Consider the following 26853-nt stretch of genomic DNA (forward strand, 5'->3'; position numbering starts at 1 on the left):
ACTGTTAAAAGACCTACTCACTGAGTGCACTTACATACCTATTTACGAATTCTCTTAGTGTGTTTCCTATTCAGGTATATACAAAACACAAGAGAAATTCAGATAAAACATAATAAGAGATAACTAAGTAGTAAGAAAAAACATTGCAATTCGTATTAAAAATGACGACTTTATTAAATTTAGCATAGCTCATTGAATGCCTTTACAACAATATATCAAGTACAATACACATATTTTATAAAATTTATATTTTGTTCAATCGAAAATATTTGCATGCAGAGAGACTCCGTTTCACATATATTATTGTTTTTCAACCTAAAAGGCATATAATTTTTGTTTTTCATTAAAAATTTCAATAAAATCTATCACAATATGAGAATTTCAGGATGTGGTATTGCTCGATTGTGATAAGATTATAAAAATTTTGTTGTATTATTCGAGTCATCGAGCACAACCATTTCCTGATCCTTAATATTTTGTTAAATATGTATTCATATATAGACATGTTCTTTTTTTTGTTTTTTTTTTTGTAAAATATTTTCTTTTCCATTATGCTTAAAATTGTACTTAGACATTATAATTTTTAGATACAATTACATATACAAATATATTATGATTATTTTTTTATTATTTTATAAAAAATTCGAATTTGTTACGGACGGACAACATCTTAAACGGTAAACATAAACATATAAAATGCTGATTCTGCTTTAAAATACATGCAAGCAAGTATAAATTTATTTTAATGCTTAGTCTAAAAATTTTACTTTACATTTAAGGCCCTATATTTAGGCATATAAATTGATTGTTATATATATTTTTTTGTTTGTATTTTTTGTTTTTTGTTTTTAAGGCGTGTTCTATAATTATTTGTGCGTAATTTCTTTCATTTTATTTTAAGGGCTGCTGTGTCAAGGGATCTCAGTTCGTACGAAACAGCCTCATTTATGTTTGACCGCAGAACTAAACGTTAAATAATCGTTTTGGGTTGCTTAAGTCTAGATCGTATTATATAATATTACAAAAATACATTCTCTTATATTCAATTCCTTATTGAGCTTTATGTTAGATACAATTTATATTGCATTGCTTAGCCACAAAAACAGAAAGTTTATAATTAAATCGCATTTGTTGCATGCACATGGAAAAACTATAAAGAAAATAGAAAAACTTTCAGTCTAACAAAATACTTGTACAGAATAATAATCGTCTGAATTTCGAGAAAAATATTTGATTCATGGGTGGGTTCAATATTCTTGGGCGTGACCAAAAACTTTTGTTCAATAAAACATAATAGCCAATTTTTGTGTAGCCCGATTCAGTTTTCTACATGTGATATGCAATTCGTTTAAGCTCTAAGTTTTACACTTACAAATTATACTATCAAATAAACATAAACAGACGTGCCGTCGCGCATTCAGACAATGTTAAATTAATGTTATTGCCATTACTATCTGTGTGCTGTAGCACACGACGCTACGCTTAAGCGATAAATTAAACTAAACCTTGACAAAAAAAAGGTAACTAAATATAAGCACAGCAGTTTCGGATGCGCCAAGACGCGTTTCAAACGCGCCAATTAAAAACTGCTGATACGCCCGATCGGGGCGGGGAATTACTACAACTAACATCAACATAAACAACGAAAATTCGACTAATTTTGTGGTAAACTGGCCATCAAAAAAACTGATGATGTTTCCCTACTCATATATAAGTGCGCTTCACTTTTGTCAGAGTGGACGTTTTGCAAGGCAGCTCCTTTTCCAAATGTTCTGTGGAATTTTTGCATTCGTGACTGCGATCTTTTTCAAGATCGAGATTCGGTGTTTTCTGTGTCGTGGTATATGGATTCGAATTGATTAGCAAATTAATGTCCTTGCCGCTATTTTGATGCTTGAATTGACTGCGATAAAAAGAAAGAGAGAAATTAATATATATGTTTAGTTTGTGCATATAGTTTGTAGCGAGGTTAATTCTTACATCGGCTTGCCAAAGTGATTGTGGTGGCTGGCATCCAATCGCGTTTGATTGCACCACTGCTTTATTTTGATGCCCATTATGCTACCCAAAAAGAATGCCATAAACGATACTACGGCAATGATGATAATTGTGTTGTCTGCCAAGGTAGAAGCCTTGTGCACCTCATTGACAACAGCGATTGATTTCTGGGGATCTACAACGAGAAGGGAAGGGAAAGTGAGAAAATGAAGAGCCATTTGTGACTCATTCACTTACCATGCAGATTGGTCATAACTTGCTCCGGATCCACGGATGCCTGCGGTATTTTGTTTTCATCGATGTAGTCATTAAGCGTAAAGTCAGCACCGTTGCCCGTTGGCTGCTGCTCCAGGCTGGGTTGCACCTCTGCAGGCGTGCCACTCACACTGGCATAGTGCAGTTTTTGCACCTCCTCCATTTGCGAGGGCGCCATGGTGACAATGACGGGATCTGCGGCTGTTTTCGGGCACAGGAACGCAGCCGCCTTTTTGGTTGTATTCAGACTTTGCAGATAGGTCTTGGTGCCGAACTTGTGCTGGCTGGCGGCCAGATTCTTGCACTCGTGAGTCTGTAGATCCCAAGCACAGTTCGGGTCCTGCAGGCTGAGGCAGCCCAGGCAGTCCACAATCAATGAGCAGTGATGTAGGGGCACCGTTACCAGTCGTCCATCGCTGACCACGACGAGGGTGTTCTTCTTGGAAGAGATAACCAGCTCGCGGACAGGTGTGCCAAGCGGCAGCACCTGCATTTCAGAGATGACCACCGTACGCAAGCGATCGACGCTGCTGTTCTGATGCGATGTCACGATGTTGATAAATTTGGTCACCTTGCCGTCATCGGTGCCACTATAGATAACATCGTAATGGTTGCCATTCAATGCACGCACTTGCGGGTCCACCGCAATGGCCGTCAGCCGATGGTGCAGATTGACCTTGGTGAGCAGCGGGCGGCCATGCACAGCAGGCACAGCGCTCTCCATTAGCGGATGATTCTTAATGAAGTTCACTGCGATGCTTGTCAGAGTGCGAGAGTCCTCCACACACTGGCCGGGCCGTGGCTTAGGCACCTGCGTTTGCTCCACTGGAAGCCAGTGCGATTGGGAGTCCTTCTGCGATTTGAAGGCCCCATCAAAGGCAGCCAATATGTCATCCACGCGATAGGCACAGACCGCCGAGCCGGGTATGGCGTTCACCGGTGTGGTAAACACTGCGTAAACCAACGCATTGGGGCCGCTCTCCACAACCGGACTTATAGCCTCTGTTTGGGTAAAAACAATGAGAGTCAAATTATGATGTCATATCAATCTGTACAGAGTGGGCGTATTAGCATTTCGGCACTTACGTATCTCATCAAAGTAGAATGGAAACTCGCCCGGCACCGAGCAGTTGAGTCGTGTTTTCAAGAATGACGTCCAGCTCTTGGCATGATTGTAGGGTCCACCGCGATCGTTCTTGCAGACGCGACCCACCCGGGAATAGACCGCCTTGCCAAAGTTCATGTACTCCATGGACAGTTCACGGAAGAAGAACAGCACAAACCCGTTGCGCTCAATGGCGCCCACAAAGTCTGGCTGATTGAGCTGCTTGAGATCGTATTGCTCGGTGCGCAGATTCTCGCGATAGATCAATGGATCCCCGCCAGAGAAATCGGCAACCGTGGCGCTGTACAGCTGGCCATCGGCAAACACATAGGTGCTGTTGTGGGCGGGACTGTACGGGCAGAGACCCTGAGCCTCCACATCTCGCGTTATCTCGTACAGCATGCTGTTGCCGCTGCCCGCTCCCGCTCCCGCCTCAGTTCCCTCTGCCGCCTGATCCACGGTGGTGTAGTGACGACAGCGTGGCTTATACGAATTGGTGCCGCAGAGCAGAATTTGGCCATTGGGCAGTCGGGCGAACACACGCAAATAGTTGTGACAATCCCATTCGTGTTTGCCCTTCAGCACGCACAGCTCACGATCGGCGCCCGAGCTGCGCCACTCCAGTCGGCTGGTCTCCTTCAGTCCCCGCAGTGTGATATTGTAGATGACGTCCCTGCGAAGAGACGATAATCAAATTATTTACTTAATTGCCACGCCTGCCAGTCGTGTCACGTCTGTGCATATGTGTGCAGCCTGCTAATTTAGCTAATTGCCAACCAAGCCAAAATAAATGAGCCACACAAACACACAAACACACACACACACATATGTACAGTCAGCCGTACCAAGGTTATTTTTGCGCAAATAATTGGAACCTAGAAACATTGAATCAAGTACTTAAACATGCAATTGCGTTTTAATTGTCATCATTTCATCTATGCTCAGACGTTCAGGCGATATTTCTAGTTTATGGCAATGTAAAGACAACCAGCAGGAACCTGCCTCAGTGCTTTGCTAGCCACAGATACATTTCCTCAAATATGTCTTGGCCTTGGCTTTATACAAAGCTGAGATTTATGCGCACATTGTATCTTAAATGTATATTTTTTGTTAATAGTAAAAAGCTTTTATTAAATTTTGACTAATTGCATTCTAAATAGCAGTCGAAAAAAATTATTAAAAAATTTATTGTAGTACTCAAACTGAAACAATTTCTTACTAATTTAGATGTCTATATTTAGTTAGTAAGCTACTAAATTTGTTTGTACTACTTTTTTAATGACCGCAGCTTTTTATGGATATGCTTTAAGCTACTGCTCAGAAAGATGTATACTAAACTAAAGCTCTTTAATTACCCACATAATAATCAAATTTATGTTTATTTATATAAATCTTGCTATTTCTTTTTTTTTTTTTTTTTTCTGAACACTTTGCTGCCTGGATCTGGTTAATTGCACTTTAGCATGTTCCATTTCAAGTGAATGCTGAATAGAATTATACGTAAATAAACATTTTGGCCTGCTGATATATACATACGTGATTCCAGGAAAGCGAATGAGAAATGCAAGATTTGCACTTGACTAGAAAAAACATACACACTGGCATATACATACACATACATGAATAAATATATTAGCTATGCATATCGATATACAGATAAATTAACACATTTTGCAACAATAGTTGCTCGGAAAGGTGAAAAAAAAACACACACACACACAAACATTCGTAATGCCAATGGCGCGTTAATTATTCCGCGAATCGAGCATTGTTTCTAGTTGCCTTTTCTTTTTATTTATAAATATTTAAGTTAGCTCGTGCCAATAAAAATGAGCGTTTGCTCATGCAGCTCAGGTAGAGAAGAATTGATTGTGTTGCTAATTCGTATATGGCAATGCGAGAGGGAGAGAAAACCTTCAGGCAAAGTCCATATACATCCATATCAATTAAAATAGGGCATCCGCCGTACTTACTTGGCACCCACGAGAATGCTCTCATCATTGTGATCCAAAATCTTATAATAGTCCGTTGTGTTGCCAAAGAAACTGGCCGTCACTTTGTCTGGCTCTGCAAATCAAAATGAAAGTCAATTAATGCGAGTGGCATGAGGGAGGGAAAGCTGAAAGATTTTAGTGCCTACAATTATAATTACAATACTAGAAAAATGTGGTTTTAGCAGCTGTGTCGAGAGTGAAAAACTTGAAAAGAATAACCAAAAAATATATTTGACTTTGATTTTAATTTAAGCTATAAGACTTAAGACTTTTGAAATATGAGATTTAGCCGAGAAATAAAATTTTTAGATTAGAATAAAATAACTTTCTTATTTGCAGAACTCTATGTTCTGATTGGCGAACTGTAGAATATATATACTATTTACTATTAATCGATAGATTTTTATTATTAATAGATTTATTATTCTATTTGAAGAATTTCCCAAATCAAAATATTTTGCCATGCCATTGAAACGAAGCTTGTGAGAAACGCAAGCAGCTGAGCTGCAAAGCTTAGCTGGCATTTGATTTCATTAGAATAAATGGCCGTAATTAGATGGCCCATTTTACATGTTGCTTCAGAGGAAACGCTAATTTGTTGCAAGCATTGCGAAAAATTGGGCGCGATAAGCAGCGCGGCCAGCGAAGCCAGCTCAGCCGAATGCTGATAAACGAGCGGCAGAGCCAAAGCCATAAAGAAACAAAGAATAAAACAGCAAAACAAACAACAAGTGGCACAAATAAACAGCAATAATGCAAAAGTGGAAGTGTAGATGTGGAAGACGAAGCAGAGGAAGAAGCAGAGTTACATTGTAATTGTTGGCGAACTTGGAACTTACTTGTTTGTAAATCGGGCCGCACATCGGGCATCCAAGCACCGACAGCCGCGATGCAGAGCCAAAGGCAGATGCATGCACCCAACTTGACATCTGTTGCGGTGGTGCCACAGCCCCTGTGCGGATGATATCTTCTCCGGTCCGTAATTAGCATTGTTGCTGCCACAGTTGTTGACGTTGCACGCTGAAGGTCTCTTGACGTGTTCTTTAGCTCGGCGCTGTGCCCCGACAGCACTTGCTGGAATTAAAGTCTTTTCAATTGACGTAGCGCACTTGAAATTCTGTTGAGCCTGGCTTTTCTTTTTTTTTTTTTTTGCTATCTCTTTTTTGTGTAGTGCTGAATTCTGATGATTCAGCAGCGTTTGCCACTCTCGCTTGGGTGGTGCTTGGTGGTGCAGCTGCTACACTCACAGACTGAGCGACTCGCTAGCTGGCTCGCTGGCTGTTGGCTGTTGGCTGCTGGTGCCAGTGGGGCTGGCCGGGCCTGGCCTGACTGGTTTTAATCACTGCAGTTTGTCATTCTGATTGCTGCCATATTCTCGTGCCAGTTGCCTCTGTAGTTGCTGCAGTTGTTGCTTATTTGCTAGCATAGCTCTAGCACTCTGTTCTCTGTAGCGTATAATAAATTTCACTGCGTCGTTCTTCTTCGTCTCTTGCTGTTGATTTCTTTATTTATATATTATTATTTTTTGTTTGTTTGTTTGTTTTCTCAATGCTATTAGTTGATGTGCTCAAAAGAAGAAAACGCAAAACCTGCAATGAGATGAAAAAGATTGTTGGTTAATTCGAAGTCGCTTTTTTGCTTCAGCGGAATGCCTGGAATTTCACTAGACCTGATTGCTGGTTGTGGTCAATTTGTATGCAATATGGGGCTAATAGGCCGCCATTAGTTTCCTGCTAACTACTTATTTTTGTGATACTTTAGGTAGGTCAGTTATTTTACTGACTAAGGTAATTAGTTTTTCACAATAAAATATATATTTGTCATCCAATAGCCACTAGTAAAGCTTAAAATATATTTATAAGACAGTTGACTAAGCTTAATTTATATTAATATTTTTTAAGTCTAACCATTGCAATGCATTGCTCGTTGTACGATTTAAATATATAATTATTTTAGACTTATGTAGATTATAATTTCGAGTAGTTTCCGCAAATGATATCATTTATTTATTATAGCTTCAATTCGTATAGTAAAACTTAAATCTCTCCTCTCTGTCGGCTATTGTTCATATTTGTAATTATCGAATTTTTTATTGTTACTTTTTATGATTATATAATGATATATAGTTTTCACTCCAGTGTTGAATATTATTACCAAATGGAAACATTAATTTCACTTGTGTAACAATCAAACTTGTTTCGGCGCATTTGTTAATGCGATTGTTTGCAAATTCTTCACACACTTTTCACACTTTCTACGAAAACGCTTTAAAATCGTCCAAGCCGAACCGCGCGTTAGGCCAACTCGTCGAGCACTGAAACTGACGAACACAACAAAATTGCCAACTGAGCGAGCACAGCAAACAGAATAACGCAAAAAGCAACAATAACAGCGGCAGCAGTAGCTATGGCAAAGCAACAACAATACAGCTTACGCCTACACACTCGCGAGCACAGTTTGAGAGCCGCTTTAGGCTAGCTGAGCACCGTTTTAGCAGCACTGCACTTAGCGCTCTTAATATACGTATCCCGCTCTCTTTCTCTCTCCCACTCTTACTGATTATTTGCTTCGGTGCACCACCCTTAACATGTCACGCACCGCTTCATGCTGTCCTGTGGCTCAGCGGCATTTTGTATGAATCATAATTTTGTGAGTTTTTCCAGTTTTTGTTGGGAATCACGTGCAGTATTTTCCGTTGATTTTCCTTGTCAGCATTTGGTGTCTAATCAGTTAGATAGACAGAGGCTCTCAATATATCAGAACGTGTTGTCCTGCAAATGCTGTTCATCACACGTTCACACACACACACACACACACACACACATGGACACTCACACGTAATTTCCATGTGTGGGCCTCAGGTTTTTTTTCTTTCTTTTTATGACGATGGCAGGGGAAAAGGTGGGAAAAGTCTGTTACAGTTTCTCACGCCTCGCCGTCCGTCACACTTGGACAAGTTTTGCCTCTGCGAGGGGCGACGCTGATGGTAGATGATCTTCAATAAATTGCTTTATTGGCCAATTGAAGGTCACACTTGTTGGCTCTTCTCGTCGTTTTGGTCAATGAATTTGTGTTGTGTTGTGTCTGCTGCAGGTATCGTTTTACCAGCCTGAAGGTTTGCAGGTCGAGTGACCCGTCTGACTCTTGGCCCATTCGATGTCTCGGTTTTGTAATATGTGCGGCTAATGTTGAAAGTATAGGGGTCCACAATTAACCTTAAGAATTGTAGAAAATGGTTGCGAGGGGCGATTGAAATGTAATACAAATGGGCAACTATTTTTGCACGCATTCTATGCATACAAATTCTAGACTTGGTTTATATTTTTAAGTAAAATGAAGAATTATTATTCAAATAATATTCATAACGATTCTATAATCTAAAAATTTTCTATATTAAAAGAAATATTTTATTAAAATATTAATTATAATTTGTAAAGGGATAGGTCAGGCTAGCTTCATTAAAGTCTTCAATCTAAATAAAGTTTGGCTATAGTTATTAGAATTTCCCATAAAGGAAAGTTTAGTTATGCATAGAGTACAAATAAATAACCTTCCAATTCGTTAACAGATTCTGTACCAATGTATTGAATTGGATTCGAATGTCTTAATAAGACCAAACAAAGATCGTAATCTGATAATTTGATTCAGTCCCAGTGGAAAACATTTATCAGAGTTGCTTTGAACAATAGTTTCCCTAGCTTATTCCTAATGATAATAAGATACAGTAACGGGCCTATGCCAAGTTTTATAAAGACAGATGTCTGGTCGATAATATATGTATACATACCTAAAAATACATATACCCTAAAAAATATGTATGTGTATGAATATTTATTTATTTATCTTTTTTTTTTTATAGGTATTTGTCTCTACTACTGCACATTTCTACACTTTTTTACAATACCGTCTTCTTTATGTAAGTATTATATGAAGATATAATAGAAATGATTGAAGCTTCAAGGCTTTTTTCTTTTAATAGGAAAACAAAACAGACCGTCGATAAATCAGTTATTTGAAAAAGGTTAAATTATAAAGCTGGTCTGATATATTTGTTTAAAAAATAACAACAACTACAACTATATCGTACAGCTGAAATGGGAACAGCTGAATAAATTACTGAGGGCATTTCGTCTAGGAGCTATCAGCAGCTAACTTTCTTTAGTTATATATGGAAAACAGCTTAGTCAAATGTATTAGTTTCTTGAGCTGCCCTCGGCATGCATACATAAAACATTTATATATGAAGAAGTATTAAATGTTTTATGTGGTTTTTGTTTGTCGTTTTTTTGTTAAGCTCTAAAATTTCATAAGCCACATTTAGTTCAATGCCAGGAAGTGCGTTCCGCTTTTGAAAGACCAGTTACAAAATGCTGACTCTACGACTATTTATGTGCTACTAATTAATTAGCTCAAATGTCAGTTAGAATCTATCTATCGGTCACTCTGTTGTGGTGTGTGTGTGTGATTGGGTGTCTCAGTCTGTGTACAGCTGCCGCTCGCTTGACTCGTTTCACACTTTCCCGGGTTTTCTTTGCTGATAAGCATACACAGATGGGTGTTTGTCTGTGTTCTTCTTCATCTTTTTCTACGTCTATTTGTGATGCACACAGATAAGCTGCTTGATCAAGATAACGGTGAAATGTATGTCACGTCTGACGCTCTCTACGACTACGGCTGCTGCTGCTGCTGCATTTTCTTCGGCCAACGCTGTGGGAAGCGTGAGCGTGTTAATAGATAAATCGGTCGAGCGCTCTTCCAGTACGTGCTCCACAATTAAAATTGATTTCTGCCTATGAATATTGGGTATAGCCAAATCTAGCACCACGAGGCACTCATATATAACACATATATATACCCATATATTAACTGGAAACCTGATCATAGAGCTGCTGCTACTACCATGCAACCTGTTTGGCAAGTGGGCGTCCAGCTAGTCAATACGTAAGGCAAAAGCTAACAGGTGCTGCCACCTGCGACCGGGCCTTCGCCTTATAGAGAGATTCAGCAGAGTCCGTAGACTGACTGACTGGGCGATGTCTGTTTCTGCTTCTGGTTTCAGTTCTGGTTCTGCTTCTGAAGCTGTTTTGCAATCTTTAAGATTTTGCATATTTCATGCGATGTTTTGTAATCTACAGTAAACAATCTAAATGGGTAGCATCAGAGTCTAGCCAAAGCCGTGACTGATAGAAGATATACCCTGTAAACCTACTAATTGTTATGGTATTACATTGATAGTGTGCAGTTCTTTCTAAATTTTTGTTTGTCTTAGTTTCAATAGCAAATATTTCTAGTTCTATTAATTTATATTTTTATAATACGAATTTCTTGGTATTAGTTACAATACTCTATAATATGATCATGCAATCTGACGATAAAATAGACGTATTTATAGAGCCACAATAAAGTTCATTCGGTAAACAAATATAATAAGCATACCATAATATAGCTGTATACATACTTGATACTCTTGGAAACTTCGGTTTGTTTATTTATCGACTTCAGTTTCACAATAATAATAAACTTAACCAAAGTCGAACGTGTTGTAAAGCTCATATTTGTTGTTATCATATATTGTATATACATATGTATATATGTTTATAGTCTGTTGATTGTCTGAATTTATATCAATGACTGATTAATTCAGTACAGTTAAAGACCCCTTTGTTGAAGCTGCTTTTGCTTTACATTATATTTTATGGCTTTTCTACTCGCTTGAAAGAAATATACATATTAAGTATTGTCTATCTATATTGAACTAAGAGAGGCTTGAAATATTAAGTATAAGCAGATATAGTTTAATAGTTTTTTGACTATATAATAAAATAATAAAATATTATCATAATATATTCTAAACGTATAGATGTGACGAAGTTCTAGTGTAATAAAATGGCTCTCGATATACCATATCTAAAATGAAGACCATTTATGATCTCATTTAATGATAAGCTCAAAACAGAAGTCGTAAAAAGGTGGGAAACTAAATATGCTCTAATAAATAACGTCTGGTTTGACTTGGCTCGCCGGCTCTTGTTGTTCAGTGTAGGAGTATAATGCAGTCGGTTTCACATGAGTGCAACATTCTTTTACTTGCTTTAGTTCTGGCTTCTCCTTATCATTAGTTCAGTTCAATGCACTTTCGAGTCTTCACTTTGCTTTTCACATCCACACTTATCCACGGAACAATCGTGGGGACTGAAGGCTTTACTTCCGATTTGAGCTCAACTCCTACATGATTCAGATACACACACGCACACACACACACACACATTTATATGTATATTGTGTATCGTAGTTAAACCAGTTTAATTAAGAAGCGATACTCAGTTGGGTTTCAGCGGAAGCGTAGATGATTCAGAAGCGCCTGCTATTCAAAGTGTAACAAACAAATGAGCGCTTAACAATTTGAACAACAAAATAGAGCTCTTAATACGTATAAGGCACGACAAGTTTTTCATTCACAAAATAATAAGTATATTTATATATATACTCATAATAGTAGCATAGCTAATAGCGCGTAAAACGAGCGTGGGAGTTTCTATTGATGAAGTTTCTTGTTTTCTGTTTTCAAACGCGTTTATAAATCAAACAAACAATATCACATATTTACACAGTTGCATTCACGCACACACACACGCAGATGAATTTAAGTATCTCTCAAAATGCGTGAGAAAGAGAGGAACGGGGGAAGTTGTTTTTTTTTTTTAGGTTAAGTAGGACACTGAGCGTTCCACTTTGGGCTGCTGCCGTTTTTGACACTTTGACTGGAAGTCGAATTTGTTGTTGGTTTTTTCTTTCTCTCGGCTTGGGCGTTGCTGTTCTTGCCACAGTTCTTTGCATTTAAATTTGAGCAGGATAGTTTACCGTTAGCTTCTGAAATGCACTTAAGCTTCCACTTCCACTTACGCTCCACCTTATTGGAGAACGACGCGAATTGATTATGCTGCTAATTTATTAGATTTTCTACTCAAAGCAAAGAGACAGCTAACTCGTTTCGCTGCTGCTGCCTTTTACAGTTCTTAGCCAGACACTAACACTTGGGCCACCGCCTCGACCACTGTTCAGAGTGAGGGGCAACAAGTCCACAAATTCACCTGTAGCTGTGTAGCGAGTCGTTTAGTTTGTTGTTTTTTATATTATCTTTCTGTCTCTCTCCATCTTATTCTTTCGCTTCTGTTCGAATTGGCTGCTTGGCCACCACTTTAGCACTTGGCTAGCTGCTGCTTCGCCTTCGTCTGCTACTTGCTGCGCTGTTTACAGCACGCATACACACTCACACACTCACAATCACGCGCACTTTTACAATTTATGTATTTTCTTGTATTACTCGTTTTTAAGCTTATGCTGCTTCATGTTTGGTTTGTTTAGATGTGTGTATACATGTGTGTGCTGCTGCTGCTGGTTGTTGTTGTATGTGCATAAATTAAAAGAGAGAAAAACACACGTCTGTACACAATAAAAACCTGTTTGTTGCTTGACTCTAGGTGTGGGCAAACGCAACGCGGCGCGGCGCGGGGGTTGGTACGCTTGAGTTGGCTTGTAGTTTTTTTTTTTTTGTAGTAAACGCAACAGCAGTCACATTAGCTTTGATTTTAAATATAAATTTTACACATAGAACTCACAATACATACATTTTTTATGATATGTATGCATCATATCTAAACCTTAGCCTTCACTAAACTCACCAAAATTCATAAAAAATGTTCAAATAATGATCAAATTAAGCGAAAAACACGAACTATAAAAATTAGACTCTTTACACTACGGCGGCCATTTTGCTGTGAGTTGTTTGGTATACATCTAGTGATGATAGCGACGGGTCGACAGCATATCGACATCGATAGCGATTTTAAACAGAGTTAGCATGCCCACAGCTGCAATCGAATATGTGGTCTCACTAAATGTTAACGATATATCATCGATATTGTTAGCCTAGCCACCCCCGCAGAGAAACACCGATAATGAGAAGTGTAAAGTTATTTACCTTAAAATGAATCTATTAAATTTATAAAGTGTAAGACACTTGAACATAAACACAAATATTTCGTAATCAAAATGACGTCAAAGTAAGTGCATTCATTAATAAAAAGATATAATACAAAAACTGCGGTGAATTTTTCGTGCGTGGGTATGTGTATATGCAAGTGCCTTTACCTTTGTGTACGTGTATTTGTTTGTGTGGCTTATGTGTATGTGGGGGTATTTCACTGTGTTTGTTTTGAGCTGCAGTCTCTACACACATACAAAGATACGGCATTATGCCAAGAAGAAACCAATAATAAGCTGCTGATAAGCATACGAAAGGGTATGCTTGTAATGTGTCTGTGCATGTATGTGTATTATAAGAACAAATGGTATTCAGAATAGAATTATGTATATTATATACAAATCAGATTATCGTCTTTAAAGACATGCATGAGAAATTGAGGAACAGTCAGTTTGATTGAAGAATATTTAAAATTTATATTCATACACACACATAGATATATAGTGTCTACATCGATCCCGAGGTAAATAGTTAGAAAATAATTAACTTTAATGACGGTATTGGATATTTTGCTAAATATAGTTATGAATATTATGCTCGAGACCCCTTATTTGACACTGAAGTCACTAGCTAAATTAAATTGGCGTTACGCGTAATCAATGATAATTAATTATGTACTTGAAATGGCTGAGTACCGGCAGCATTTCCAGGGTCGTAACATCACGTGTCAATATTTCAAAAATTGCTTGTAAGCCATTCAATTGTAGTTTCTAACGAACACCTCTTGAGCTCGGGCTCAATTTGACAAGATGAGTTATTCATTAAAAGCTTGGCGAGCTATTCTGATGAATAATACCTCAGTGGGAGGATACAAAGCCATCATTAGGTTTTAATTTGAAATCAGCGATTTTTTTTATTTATTGCTAACTCATAGCTAAGAGCGATGCGAAACTCGTTTTCGCAGCTTTTAGTCTTTAAAATATGAGAAGCTGCGGTTGAGAAAGTCAGTTGCCATTGTGGCATGTGCAAAAGGGGCACAATGCTTAAAACGGTGAGTTAGCGGCAAATCTTTACTCTTACCGAGATTAATGTTCCAATTTGTATCGTACATACATATGTACATATACCTGAAGTACATTGTGGCATTGATAGTCCATGCAGCATTTGCGGCACCAGCCACAATTGTGCCGCGCATCCAGAGCGATAATGGCTTTCAGCTGGAGCCTCAGGATGATCAATATACGTTGAGGTATGGCTCTATTCAAATATAATCGACATGTTTAATCGATGGAATCGATTGTTTAGCATACGACATCCGGATGGCAAAAGTTGGCGCGAAGAGACGGTGCAACTAACTCCGGCAGGTGTGCCGGAGGTTAAAGGTGTAATCAATCAGGCTTTTGATGATCGAGGCGCCACCTTGTTGGTCACCTACGAGGCGGGGCCTAATGGAAATGTGGCCAAGTATAGATATAAAAGCAATAGCCAACCCGAAAGACCGATATATGGAGTACTTTTAAGTTCAACTCTTTTAAAGGTAGCAGCCGGTTGAAAGTTTTGTACAGCGCTTAACTTAATAAAAGAATAATATGCTATATGTAGTATGCTCATTTAGAGAAAATTAGTGAGCCTGAGTAATATTCCTATGGCAAAGGATAAAAATGCACTATAATATATATTACATGTGCATAATCTAGTGCTATTATTTTATGCAATATATTCTTAAGAGCCCCGGCATATCTCTGATCTTGCTTTAGGTACTTGTCCACGTATCATGAATGCACTTTAGAACATATTTTGTCGGATGCCTAAAAGTATGCTATAATAGCTAGCAAATAACCATTCAAACTTGTCCAAGCTGAATTTCGAATACACTTACACATGGTAAAGATTACCACAGTAAATTTCAATATCTCTCCTCTTCTGTCACGCTTTTTGATAAGCACATATCGATATTAGTTTAACGATTGAATTTGAATTGTGTTGGTTGTGCTATCGATTACAGTTGTCCCTCAAAACAGTTTCGTGTCATTCAAATAATTAACGCTTGATTTGGCATGCAAACTGATATTCATATACATTAGTTAGATCGTAAATTAACGGCGTAATAGACAGTAATTTCACCTCACGTCACCTTCGTCACTACCCCACTCCGCACCTGCTCGGCTCGCTGTGAGAATCGTGAGCGAAATATCAAACAATGCTGCGCGGCTGTTTGGCACCTCATATCATATTTATCAGCCAGCCAGCTGGCAATTCAGTTGACTTTCTGTGGCACTCGTGTATTGACCGACTTATCATCTACGTGGTGCGGGAGCCGATAAGCCGCCACGATGCAGCTTTTGGCATGAATTATCCAGCAATTGTTTCAGTTTCTCTTCTTCTCTCTCTTTGTACTCTGGCAAAATGTTTAAAGAGTGGCGGAAACCACATTACAAACGCTGGCAGCATCATCAGCAGCAGCAGAAAAAACAAACGCTACGGCAGCTGCAGCGCCGAATGCTTGACAGGTGCCACTGGCAGTGACTCTCCAACTGTAAGAGTGGTTTTCATTAATGCTTGATCAATTCTCTGTATCCCCACAGAGAGACGATGATTGTGTTTGTCTATGACACTGAGTGTCTAAAGGACGAGGCAGATGATCCAATTGCCGCGGTGCTCTACTTCCATCCCAGCTGGGTATCGGACACACAGAAAGTAGCCCTATGTGGCCAGCTAATGGGCACCTCGTACTTCCTCAAAGATTGCTTCTTTAAGCCTCGGATTCTGGCCTTGCAGAACGGCAAGTTCGTGCTCAAGGAGTTCGGCCGCTTTACCTTGGTATGTCCGACACAAATGTCCAGAGATTACATTTCGTATTCAATTATTTGCTCTCTTCCTGTGTTACCTAGGCCGTGGGCACTGATCGCAATATTGGAGACGAATTGCTAGAGCATCGGGCGAATCTATTGAGCTCACTTTTGAAGTTCTTCCATCGGGACTTGCAGTCGCTGCACGATCAGTATGCACAGCCCGCTCAGCAGCACAACCGGAATCTCAACGAGAAGCTGTATCACATATTTGAGACATATCTACCCATGCTTCAACGCAATGGCAACACATTCCAGAATGTGCCAAAGTTGCGTATGCCTAAGGTGAGTGCCCGAATGTGCTTACTAAATACTTCATAAATCATTTCGAAAACCCGCCCACAGACCGCCAGCCATATCTACCTGGAGGCCATACAGACTCTGCAAAGCTGTCAGCAAACAAAGGGAATTCTTGGCGGTGTCATTCTCTACCACAACAAGTGAGTGTCTCAGTAAACATTTTTTCAGCCTTACTAATCTCTGTCCCTCTCTCTCTATCTATCAATCCCAGAGTGGTTGCCTCCCAGCTCGGAAATGTGGTGACGAAACAATTGGTGCTTACCGATCCGCGTCATGTGCGCACAACGGCCGAGCAGCTGAACATGCAACAGTTTCACATACCGCACGGCGTGCAAATGCTGGTCGTCTATGTGGAGCAGGAGCAATATCGCAAGCTGGTCACGGAGGCACAGCGTGCGCAGAATCTTCAGACAACAACCACGCAGCTGGGCCAAGGGTCACTTCCATTCCAATATGCGAAACGTAAGCTGAAGCGCGACAAGTCGCTCATCTTCACCCATATACCTGAGGAGGAGCAGGCGACGTCGACATCGGAAACGGTGGAGCTGCCCACGGCTAGGCCGAAGTCGATGAGGCCAACCCACTTGCCGTTGCGCTTGAAGAGCTTGCACAGCAAGGAGCTGCCCGAGTCTGGCATTGCTTCCATCAATTTCGATGAAACGGACTCCTATCCCGAGTTCATTGGCCGCACTAGCGTCTGCAATACGCCAATGACGGAGAACAAGGTGCTGCCGGTTGCTAATGTTATGTCAATATGCGCCAATCCCGAAGACGAGGATGCTGATGCCCATAACTCAAATGGCAAGGTGGCAACAGGAACGGCCTCGTCGTCGCGTCGTAACTCGCTCAAGCAAGATGTGGAGAAGTTCTTTCAGAACTTCATCAGCAATCCGCACAAGCAGATGACGCGTCGCAAATCCTCAGCCGATTTGCAGGATGCTCTGCGTGCCATTTCCAAGAAATTGGGTCACATCACACACGGCTTCAAGACGGATGAGAATCGCAATGGCAATGGTCACGCCGATGGCAGCTCCGATGCATCTCCCGACTTCATAGAGAACGATGAGCGCAGCAGCTCACGTACGATTAGCGATCCCACCTATCCGGTTTTCAATGCCAACGGCCAGCAGATATCACGTAGCCTGTTCCAACAGTTTCTTGAACAGTATCGCAAGCTGTGGGGCGTGGCCAGCGAACAAGCCGCACAGGACGCCGAGTTGGCGGCGCTCGTTGCCGAATTTCAGGAGTTCAACATGGAAATACAGAAGCTGGATGAGCACATGAGACAGCAAGCTGCCGAGGCATCGGCCTCAGAGGCCACTGAAGCAGCCGATCGTAATCTCAATATAACAGCAAAGACGCCGTCAGATAAGCGGGCCATGTGTCTGCCCCTGAAGTCAGCGGGTGAGTGCGGCAATGTGGAGACGATTGTCGCCCAGCGTCGTAATGGAGGCGCTGGCGTCCCCCTGACACCGCTCATGGCTAAGCTTTCTGTGCTGGCGCTCAACGAGACCACGCCCATCGAGATACAGACGCCGCTGACGAGCAGTAAAGGGTTTCCGCGTCGCAGTTCGCTCAAGTGCGAAGATGCCGTCGATGCTCTCGCCGCATTCTCCAATGCGCAGCCAGCTGTAGCAACATCCTCGACGGATGGCTTGCAGCGCACGGAACTCTACGTGTGCGGGCAGCAGAATATGACATTGCTGCTGCTAATGGAAGAGGGCTCCTGCTTTCAGCAGAACATTGTACAGAAGATGGTGAGCTGTCTAGCTGATGCTCAGCGTGCTGATCCTTATCTAATGCTTCGTTTTGATTTGCAGTTTGACATTTGCGTAGCGAAATTTCCGCACATGGAATCTCAGTTGAATCAAACGCTCAACGTCAATGTGGAGGGCGATAAGCGGGATTGTGGCAACTACAGCTTCATGTGCATCGATGCCAAGTGGGATGCACTGCAACGCAATGGGCCCTGGAATCCGCTGGAGCTAAATACGCTGGAGACCATGCACTGCGATCTGAAGCAACGGAGCGAACAGCTCACCGATTTAATACTTCGGTAACCAAATGGAGTCATGAAATAAAATATGAATATTGAATTTGGATTTCTCTTGACAGCTCCCATGACTCGGTCTTTTATGGCTACAAGTGCGGGCGCACCGAGTTCTTCTACAAGGAGCCCACACATCAGATCAATGGCATACCACCGCCCTCGGATCCCATTGGCAACATTCAAATGCGCGCCAAATCGCGTCTGGAACGTGATCATTCCTACATGCTCTTGTAGATTACGGATTAACCATATGCATTAGCAAAACAAACAACAAAATACAAATTACAAAATACTCGCATGCTTAGCCAAAAAGAAGAAAAAAATAACATATATAAATGTCCAGATCTAATGTGGATGCTGCTATGCAACCATAAAGCCAATTTAATGCCATCCGTACTAACTGTAACTTACTTTGCCATCTCAGTCTGTGTTTGCATTGAGCAAGGACAACTATTATCAAGTTTTAAGCATATTTTAAATAACATTTATATGTGAGTGCAAACGCAGCTTTTAGCTTAAATTTGAATAGTTTTTATATTATTGTTTTTCAACATTTCAAAAAGTACAAATTTATTTGTTTTTCGTTTTATACATATATATTTATAAAATTGCCAGCAAATGTTATTTAATTATAATTCGATTCTGTTGCAAAATGTTTGTTACGATTGCGAATTTCGTTTTCAATATTATTTTTTAGTTGTAGAAACATAGATATTTCTATACGTTATTTGCAAATGAATCTTAGTGCCAATTTAAATTCAAAAGCCGTCAATGTGTATAGAAATTTCTAAGTAAAACTTATATATATATATATTATATTCTATTGTATGTGTGTATATTTAACGGAGTTGCAGCAATTAGGAAACTTGTGCAATATACAAATATTTTGCGATTTTATGTTAACTTTAGCCCAAATACATTATGAATACAACTAAAGAGCACAATTTGTGCAATATACATATAAATATACATAAATGATATCAGATCACGATCACTATTATGAGACGTGCATGAGTTTTAAAGATGAAAATAAAATAAATTTAATTTAAAATTACCCCCAAATAATGCAATGTCATTTTCTGTTGACAGTTACATGTAAATATGTATAAAATCGAGTCTCGATAATTCACACCCCGTTAAATCGAAAATCGTGATGAATCGAAAAAAAGTTTTATCCTCTTGAATGGAATTCGTTCTCCCCGAGTCAGTGTCAATTTGTTTGTGCTAGACATCACATATCAAGAGACAAATATCAATTTTTTTTTCTGAAACTTATTACAAATATCAAAAGACAAATATCAATTTTTTTTGTGAAACTTATTTTGTAAAATATCAATTTTTTTTGTGTTACACAGTGTCAATTTTTTTGTGAAACTTTTTACAACTATCAAAAGACAAATAACTTTTTTTTTTTTTTTTTGCTCTTAAAAATAATAAAAGACAGTGTCAATTTTTTTTGTGATACTTGTCATCACATATTAAGAGGCAAATATCTTTTCTTTTTTTTTTTTGTGAAACTTATTACAAATATCAAGAGACAGTGTCAATTTTTGTTTTGTTTTTTATTACAAATATCAAGAGACAAATATCAATTTTTTTTTGTGAAACTTTTTACAACCATCAAAAGACAAATATCTATTTTTTTTTGTTTTTTGTGTTACATCAAGAGACAGTGTCAATTTTTTTTGTGATACTTGTCATCACATATCAAGAGACAAATATCAATTTTTTTTGTGTTACTTATCAAATATCAGGACACAAATTCAATTTTTTTTGTGTTACTTATCACAAATATCAAGAGACAAATATCAATTTTTTTTGTTTTTTATCAAATATAAATTTTTTTCCAAGACAAGATGGTGAGTGTGAATATTTTATGAAATTACGTGTGCTGTCATTGTAAGATCTTTTGTATTCGATGAACTTTCTACAGCCTCAGCATAGGGAAGGAGTACCAGTTCGCATCAAGATGCCTGCTTCAATCCAACCGAATTTTGTGCCCCCGCCGGGCAAAGCCGGGGAGTACACCAATAAGATACACCATATCAAAATGTATCTTCTGGAAGAGTTGCCGCATCATGACTTCTCATTGCCTTTCATGGAGCCGGTGGACACAGAAGCACTCAAAGTGCCCAGCTATTACACAGTCATTGAGCACCCAATGGATATGGGGACCATTATTAAGCGTGTGGAGAATAATTACTACCACAACGTCAATGAACTGGTTTACGACATCAGACTTGTGATTAGCAATTGCTTCAAATTTAATATGCCCGGCTCCCTGGTCTATCGCAACGGGCAGGAGTTGGAGGAGCTATTCAAGCAGGTGTACGACAGTCTGCCAAAGGGTGAGGAGGTGCCTTGCAGCAAGGAGCAGGCCGAAAGGTCATTGACGATGCATCAATGTCGCTGTCGGTTGAGGAGGGTGCGGGAGGAAACCGACGACCTGGAACAGGATGCACATGAGCTTTTTTCCGAAAAATGGTTGCCCGTTGCGAGAGACCTGAACAATCAGAATATCAAGGCGTTGGAAGACTTTGATGCGCGGCTGCACAACATCCTCAAGCATTGCAAAGAACATAGCAAGCGTATTCTGGATACATACGATTACGAGTCCAGTCGAATTCGTGAAGAACAGGCGAACAAAGGTGCTGAGAATGCAAATGATGAACTTGACTACAGTCTGCGCGAGTGCAAGAAGCCACCGTTCGATTGGGAGGATAGCTTGATCGATTCCCTCGATGATACTCTCATGTGCCTCCGGCAGGATCTGGCCAAATCTCGTCGTCGTGAGCAACAGAAGGATAAGCTCGGCTACAGTGAGCGTCTGTTGCCGATATTTATCAATGCCCAGATTATAGCTGAAGGTCTCTGCTCGCAAACTCATATGCCGGACTCGTCCGATGAAGACGAAGCTGATTCGGATACTGTTGACGCCATGGAACGTGAGCACATTCGGAAGCATTTCAGTGCGCTCGTTCTCGAGTCCAAGTACGATGTAATGCACATCATCGAGCAGGTCGAATACCGTCCTGACCGCAAGTACAATATGGTGAACTTTAGCTCGAAGACAATATCGTTGCTAAAGAAAGCTATAAAGTGCCATCACATGCGTATGGAGGCGGAAGCTTTGGCGCAGGCAATGTGTAACTCAGACAGTGAATTTACTACAAGTGATGACAATCCTTGTGGCTACAGTTTGCCGCCAGTACCAAAGCCTTTTTGTTATCCCATCGAGAACATATCCGATGATTCGGATGCAGGATTGTCAAGTCTTGCTGACACCGATGTGGACTCGTATCGTTACTCCGCTAGTAGCGAGGGGTGTAATGAATAATTATGTAAATAAAAAGTATATTATTTAAAATATAATCGCATTATTGTTCACTACGTTTATCGAAAAATGATTGATTTATTTCGCTTTCATTTCAAAATTTTGTGTAGTGATTTTTTCTTTTGACTTATTGTTAAGTTTTTTACTATTTGTTCTTATCAAAATATTCATATTTTTCTGCTTGCTTCGAATGATAATGTCGTTCATGCATATGGGGCCTATGATAATATTAATAATTAAAATTGTTCTCTTATGGTACCACAATGAAATAATTCTCAAGCGTTTTCTTTGTCCAACTATGCGTATCTCTAAGGTCTTGCTTAATTTGCGAACGAAACTAATTATTTAATTGTAAGCATATTAGATAAATCACACAACAATCTTTGCTGCACTTTGCACTCTCACTAACTTCGTTGTAGGCTGCTAAAAACTATATGGATTACATCTATTTATATATGTAAGTAAATAGTATGTAATAATATATATGTAGGTGTGTGTGTGTGTAGTATGATTAACATTCTGGCGTTTTGTTTTGTTTTTTTCTTTTTCAATTTAGCACATTTGACTACTAAGCTTAGTAATTAACCCGTTGCTGCCGTTGATTTAGTTTCTAATCTCTGACCAACTATGCCACAATATGACTATTCTTGTTCAGATCAGTAAGTAACTCGGCATTCAAATCCTCCCCCTCCAGCAAATCGCCATTGAGTGAATGCGGAATGCTTGTGGACAGCACCATGCCACGCCCACCGCCGACACTGCCGCCACCAGCGCTGCTTGTGCCAATGGATATGTCATCCGGAGGCGAATTGCGACGGCGTTCGCGCTCACGCACAATATGTGGCGCCTCGTTAAACTCGTCTAGTTCATCCATGCCTGAAAAGGGGAAACAATTTGAGTCGATCATAAGGATAGATATAATTTATGCACTTACCTGCATATTTGGTGCCCGCCAGCAATAGATATTGACCGGCTCGATTGGGCCACAACAGTCCGGTCATTACACAGTAGGCCATGCAGTCGGCCGAGTTGGTGATGCCCTGCAGCAGCTTGTACCGCCACATGGGACTCACCTGCAACGCCACAATAGCCACAATGGGCAGGTAGATGAACCACACCAAGCTGGAGGCGCCCAAATGCAATAAAAAGTCCAGCTTCTTGCTGGAGTGCTCATACTTCATTGTATTACGCAACTCATAGAGAAACCACATCATGAACGAAGTTCTGTTGGTTTAGTATAATAGATTATAAACAATCGATTTAAAATAGAAATAGTTTTGATTAGCAACTTACCGCAGTATCAAAACAATCCAGCCTGGCCAGCTCTGATACTCATCGCTATCGGATATGATATCCACCTCCGTCTGAAACAGAATCAAGTTTAATATTAAGAAACATATCAAAATACATTCCTCGGAACTTACCCGATCCCATATGTAGAGAAATACATGGAACGCACAGTATGGCACCCAGATCGACATCAATATGATCCAGCCTGTGCGGCTGATTTGCTGTCGCGTCACCGCCCAGCCCTTGGCCAGCAGCAACAGAATCAACATGAATGTGGTGCGGCTGAGTATGTCCAAAACATCCCCAGCTGCCTGCATATTGGGCTCTCCGACCCCATTGGCCGCATATCGAATCAGATGTGCCGTAATCAAAGCCAAACTCACAAATTCACTGACCAGGCTGAGCGTGAACAGCTTGGTCACCGGATGCTTCTGGCGACGCACAGCATAGATTTGCATGGGCAGCAGCACAATGTAGACCAACATAAAGATGAGATACATTTCCAGCAGATTCTGCTGATCGTACGGATACTGATAGGTCAGCGGATGTGCGGCCGAGTTATTTGGATGCACATTCACCAAGTTGATGTCATACTGCAGAGTAGTGAGCAGGCTGCTGCTCCGATTGCTCAGACGGGCGAAGTTCTCGTGGGCATGCCACTCACACGTGCTGCGATTCCGATAACATGCCACCAATGCCACATACCAAAAGCTGAAAAAAAGAGAGAGAGAGAGGACATTGAGACAAACATCAGGTAATTCGATATACATGTATTCAAGTGCTGATTAAATGAATCAGCAATCTCATTCTGTGTTTTATAGATAAAAAAAATTGCAATATGAAACAGAGAAAATAAACGAAACAGTAGCTACAAACATATCTATATGAATTGTTTGATAAGCTGTCGTCGCTTATCAGCCAATTGTTATTGGCTAATATCTAGGCTACCCACCGTGGTTCCGCCTCCAAGTCTATGACGTAGGTGAATTGATGTCCGCTAATGACATTCGACGGCGCATCCTCGTCGATGCACAGCTGATTGTGCGGGCAGGGCACGCGACGTAGGAAGTCCCGTTTGCCCTGGGGATTGCAATCCGGATCGTAGACAACGTGCTGCAGGCGTGCGAACATGCGCGAGCAGGCACTTTCTCTATTGCGAAAACTGCGATTGCTGTAGAAGTCGACAAACATGGACTTGTCCAGCACAACGAGCGTGACGGGCGCACTGTATGTGTCCGGAGAGGTCACATTGCCGAATATGTAGCCATAGGACTCACGACTGCGCGGAGTGGGCAGATCGGCCTTCTGAAAGCCAAATTTGATGAGGAACTGAAAAAAGTCGGCCGTGTGGAATTCGCCGCTGATGTGAGTCGTCGACGCCGGCGGTGTGTGCAGCGCAAGCATCACCAATAACACTAGCCATTGTATGTTGTGGGAGGCGGGGGATGGCACTGCTGCTTGTGGTGTAGCTGATAATGATGCTGCGTACATTGCAGACCTTATCACTGTATTTGTTTTTATGTTGCCAGCGTCGCGAGTTTGTGTTGCTTTCTCATCAGCTGCTGTCGTGGCAGCTGAAGTGCAATGACACTGCCAAGGTGGCGCACTTTTGTGCATTCTGTGCGAATTCGTTAACTATTTTTGTTTGTGGAAACTTCCACTTTGCTCAGTTTTGCTCTGTTTGTCTTCTTCTTTGTCAATTGTTTCGCGGAAGTGGACAGCACGCAAACATGTAAAGTTGTGGCCACCCAGAGAAACATAACATTGGCGAAAATGTTAACGGCAACGCACAAGCTTTCAAGATATTGGCCTTTAATTTGATATTTACAATTATGTATATTATAAAATAAAAATTTTAAAATTATAATTAAGATGTGTAGATGTGTTTTGTTACGTATAAATGTACGTAATTGATTAGTTGAGACACACAATTTAAATTAACAGATCTCTAACAGAAGTGTGCACGCCAGTTTGCAGTAACCATAATGTTAATAACAGCATAAGTAGACGCCGAAAATATAGTCAAATAAAAGTATTGTGCTTAGAGCATTTGCTAATTTAGAAATATTTCTGAATTTGTGAATAGCTTTTTAGTTTTCTTAAGTGACATCTATGTTTCAAATTACTGCAGTTGCAGTACCCAGCTTAGCCAACCTAATATTTTGTGAGCGCCTGGACTTTACATGAACCGTAGATGGCGCTCTAAGCACACAAGAAATATAATCGCACAATTGAACGTCTTTAAGGTAGAAGCTCCTTTTTAGTTTCCTAAATTCCAAATTGCTGTCGTAATATGCGATTATCAAACAATAAGGGTCATCAGTAGAGTGATGTATTGCACCCTTTTGAATGGCCGCATTAGCCACAGGCAAACACCTCTCCTCCTCCAGCTCCATCACCTTCACTTCCTCGCTCGCAATTCAACAATAAATTTCAATAATTCTAAAATTTATGCGGAAAGAGAATGATGCTACCCTTTGGCGTTTATGCAATGCCAACTTCAAAGTCTGCAGTGTCCGGAATTACCGCTTCCTCCCTCTTCCTCATCTCTCCCCCACTCTCTCTCTCTGTGATTTTCTCTGCAACGGCCAATAAGCGGGCATCCCCCTTTTCCATAAATATATGAATGTGTATTTGTGTATATGTATAATGCATGCGTCGGTGGCGACAATCCCCGCATGGATTGCGGTTGCCATTGATGCTGCGGAAGTTCTGTCAAGGTGCAAAAGAGCTTTGCACGTTGACAATTCCTTTGAGCTTTGATTACTGTAAAGGGAGCGTGAAGGGTTTGATTTTGTTCTGAATAAAAAAAAAATATTAAAATCTGTTAAAATATAGAATATTCTATTGTGATTCCATGCTATACGGCTTAAGGGTGGCTCCGGCTGGCTACGTGTTTCTCTTGTTGTCCAAATAGTACTAGAGTTCCTTGCGCATCTTAAATTCATTATTGATGACGAGGCGAAATGAATTGTGAAGGAAAAGTTAACTCTCCCATCGCATTGTTGACAGTTACAATTCGGGTTCATTCATATGTGCGAAATGTGTAGCAACAAAAGTCGTGAGAAATGTGTAACGAGGGCCGTTTCCAGAGTTGGCCTCGTTAGCAAAAACTATTTATTGCAAATGTTTCAAGGGACCCGAGAAAACAAAATAAACAATTCAATGAGCAGGCTACAAAAATATTTAATACGAAATGTGACTGGGTTGTTGTTATACCCTGCACTTGTTGTGAATGATGAAAGGGGGTAGATAGGTTTCTGTTTAAATGTATTTAGAAGAAAATAAAATAAATATAGATTATTTATGAGGTGTATTTCTGTAAATAGTATATTTGATTGTTGATGAGAGATTATCATCATAATGATCATTTGATATAGTATATTATTATGATGGTGAGCTAATATGATTTATTTACTAAGAAAAGTATGCTGATTTAGGGTATTTTCTAGTCGAGCAATCCCGGCTGTAGCTGTGTTAGTTCTTATTGTTGTCGTTGGGATTTCCAATATAAATCGACAAGGTTAGCAAAAAATAGAAAAATACGCCTAATTTGTTGACGAAGTCCACTAACTTCAGACCCAATGGCAGACAATGACAGAGACGCAGACAGACAGACAGAGAGAGACAGCGAGAGAGAGAGAGAGAGAGAGAGAGAATTCATTGAAATGCCAAACGACGAGCGGCACGATGC

At 40.2% G+C, this 26853-nt stretch overlaps 5 protein-coding genes across 14 annotated transcripts; 3 read left to right on the top strand and 2 right to left on the bottom strand.

The window, feature by feature from the left end:
- Positions 1–149: 149 nt before the first annotated feature.
- On the bottom strand, positions 150–13172 carry Sema1b (Semaphorin 1b). 5 transcript variants are annotated; one of them, XM_089472320.1, is made up of 7 exons: positions 13035–13172; positions 6192–6941; positions 5332–5425; positions 3340–4031; positions 2236–3255; positions 1981–2173; positions 150–1903 (listed from the first exon to the last, which is right to left on the bottom strand). In XM_089472320.1, exons 2-7 carry the CDS (start codon positions 6340–6342, stop codon positions 1705–1707), a joined length of 2349 nt encoding a protein of 782 aa, XP_089328446.1. In that variant the 5' UTR covers positions 6343–6941; positions 13035–13172; the 3' UTR covers positions 150–1704. The 5 variants fall into 5 exon arrangements, with proteins under 5 accessions (XP_089328446.1, XP_089328447.1, XP_017867941.1 ...); XM_089472321.1 differs by having other exon boundaries at positions 12981–13119; XM_018012452.2 differs by lacking the exon at positions 13035–13172 and adding an exon at positions 7507–7691.
- A 69-nt stretch (positions 13173–13241) lies between these two features.
- On the top strand, positions 13242–18861 carry HPS4 (Hermansky-Pudlak syndrome 4 protein). 4 transcript variants are annotated; one of them, XM_089472318.1, is made up of 8 exons: positions 13242–13415; positions 15753–15846; positions 15922–16156; positions 16228–16470; positions 16531–16625; positions 16697–18242; positions 18306–18541; positions 18601–18861. In XM_089472318.1, the coding sequence occupies exons 2-8, from the start codon at positions 15836–15838 to the stop codon at positions 18767–18769; spliced, it is 2535 nt and encodes an 844-aa protein (XP_089328444.1). In that variant the 5' UTR covers positions 13242–13415; positions 15753–15835; the 3' UTR covers positions 18770–18861. The 4 variants fall into 4 exon arrangements, with proteins under 4 accessions (XP_089328444.1, XP_017867940.1, XP_089328445.1 ...); XM_018012451.2 differs by lacking the exon at positions 15753–15846; XM_089472319.1 differs by lacking the exons at positions 13242–13415; positions 15753–15846 and adding an exon at positions 13458–13477.
- Positions 13524–14931, top strand: LOC108616930 (uncharacterized). Of its 2 annotated transcripts, XM_018012455.2 has the most exons (3): positions 13524–14387; positions 14470–14585; positions 14642–14931. In XM_018012455.2, exons 1-3 carry the CDS (start codon positions 14358–14360, stop codon positions 14886–14888), a joined length of 393 nt encoding a protein of 130 aa, XP_017867944.1. In that variant the 5' UTR covers positions 13524–14357; the 3' UTR covers positions 14889–14931. The 2 variants fall into 2 exon arrangements, with proteins under 2 accessions (XP_017867944.1, XP_089328451.1); XM_089472325.1 differs by lacking the exon at positions 13524–14387 and having other exon boundaries at positions 14394–14585.
- Positions 18862–19735: 874 nt separating the features above from the next.
- On the top strand, positions 19736–21925 carry LOC108614962 (uncharacterized). 2 transcript variants are annotated; one of them, XM_089472324.1, is made up of 2 exons: positions 19736–20394; positions 20469–21925. In XM_089472324.1, exons 1-2 carry the CDS (start codon positions 20392–20394, stop codon positions 21870–21872), a joined length of 1407 nt encoding a protein of 468 aa, XP_089328450.1. In that variant the 5' UTR covers positions 19736–20391; the 3' UTR covers positions 21873–21925. The 2 variants fall into 2 exon arrangements, with proteins under 2 accessions (XP_089328450.1, XP_017864673.2); XM_018009184.2 differs by having other exon boundaries at positions 19736–21925.
- A 469-nt stretch (positions 21926–22394) lies between these two features.
- On the bottom strand, positions 22395–25061 carry LOC108616929 (transmembrane protein 145). The gene is made up of 5 exons (XM_018012454.2): positions 24112–25061; positions 23294–23870; positions 23163–23233; positions 22804–23093; positions 22395–22745 (listed from the first exon to the last, which is right to left on the bottom strand). Exons 1-5 carry the CDS (start codon positions 24774–24776, stop codon positions 22495–22497), a joined length of 1854 nt encoding a protein of 617 aa, XP_017867943.1. The 5' UTR covers positions 24777–25061; the 3' UTR covers positions 22395–22494.
- Between the last annotated feature and the right edge of the window lie 1792 nt (positions 25062–26853).

This window comes from Drosophila arizonae, chromosome 5 (assembly GCF_054131065.1).
Source record: "Drosophila arizonae isolate 15081-1271.41 chromosome 5, UAZ_ARI_1.0, whole genome shotgun sequence".
NCBI classification, from domain to species: domain Eukaryota; kingdom Metazoa; phylum Arthropoda; class Insecta; order Diptera; family Drosophilidae; genus Drosophila; species Drosophila arizonae.

Coding starts and splice junctions, on each gene's coding strand:
- LOC108616929 (XM_018012454.2), bottom strand. CDS start 24,776: ATGCACAAAAGTGCGCCACCTTGGCAGTGTCATTGCACTTCAGCTGCC. Junction 23,871..24,111: donor GACTTGGAGGCGGAACCACG/GTGGGTAGCCTA, acceptor TCTTTTTTTCAG/CTTTTGGTATGTGGCATTGG. Junction 22,746..22,803: donor GGCGGGCACCAAATATGCAG/GTAAGTGCATAA, acceptor TCCCCTTTTCAG/GCATGGATGAACTAGACGAG.
- Sema1b (XM_089472320.1), bottom strand. CDS start 6,342: ATGCTAATTACGGACCGGAGAAGATATCATCCGCACAGGGGCTGTGGC. Junction 4,032..5,331: donor AGCATTCTCGTGGGTGCCAA/GTAAGTACGGCG, acceptor GTCTCTTCGCAG/GGACGTCATCTACAATATCA. Junction 3,256..3,339: donor ATTCTACTTTGATGAGATAC/GTAAGTGCCGAA, acceptor TTACCCAAACAG/AGGCTATAAGTCCGGTTGTG.
- HPS4 (XM_018012450.2), top strand. CDS start 15,743: ATGTTTAAAGAGTGGCGGAAACCACATTACAAACGCTGGCAGCATCAT. Junction 15,847..15,921: donor CAGCGCCGAATGCTTGACAG/GTGCCACTGGCA, acceptor GTATCCCCACAG/AGAGACGATGATTGTGTTTG. Junction 16,157..16,227: donor AGTTCGGCCGCTTTACCTTG/GTATGTCCGACA, acceptor TGTGTTACCTAG/GCCGTGGGCACTGATCGCAA.
- LOC108616930 (XM_089472325.1), top strand. CDS start 14,425: ATGTTCCAATTTGTATCGTACATACATATGTACATATACCTGAAGTAC. Junction 14,586..14,641: donor GATGATCAATATACGTTGAG/GTATGGCTCTAT, acceptor TCGATTGTTTAG/CATACGACATCCGGATGGCA.
- LOC108614962 (XM_018009184.2), top strand. CDS start 20,454: ATGAACTTTCTACAGCCTCAGCATAGGGAAGGAGTACCAGTTCGCATC.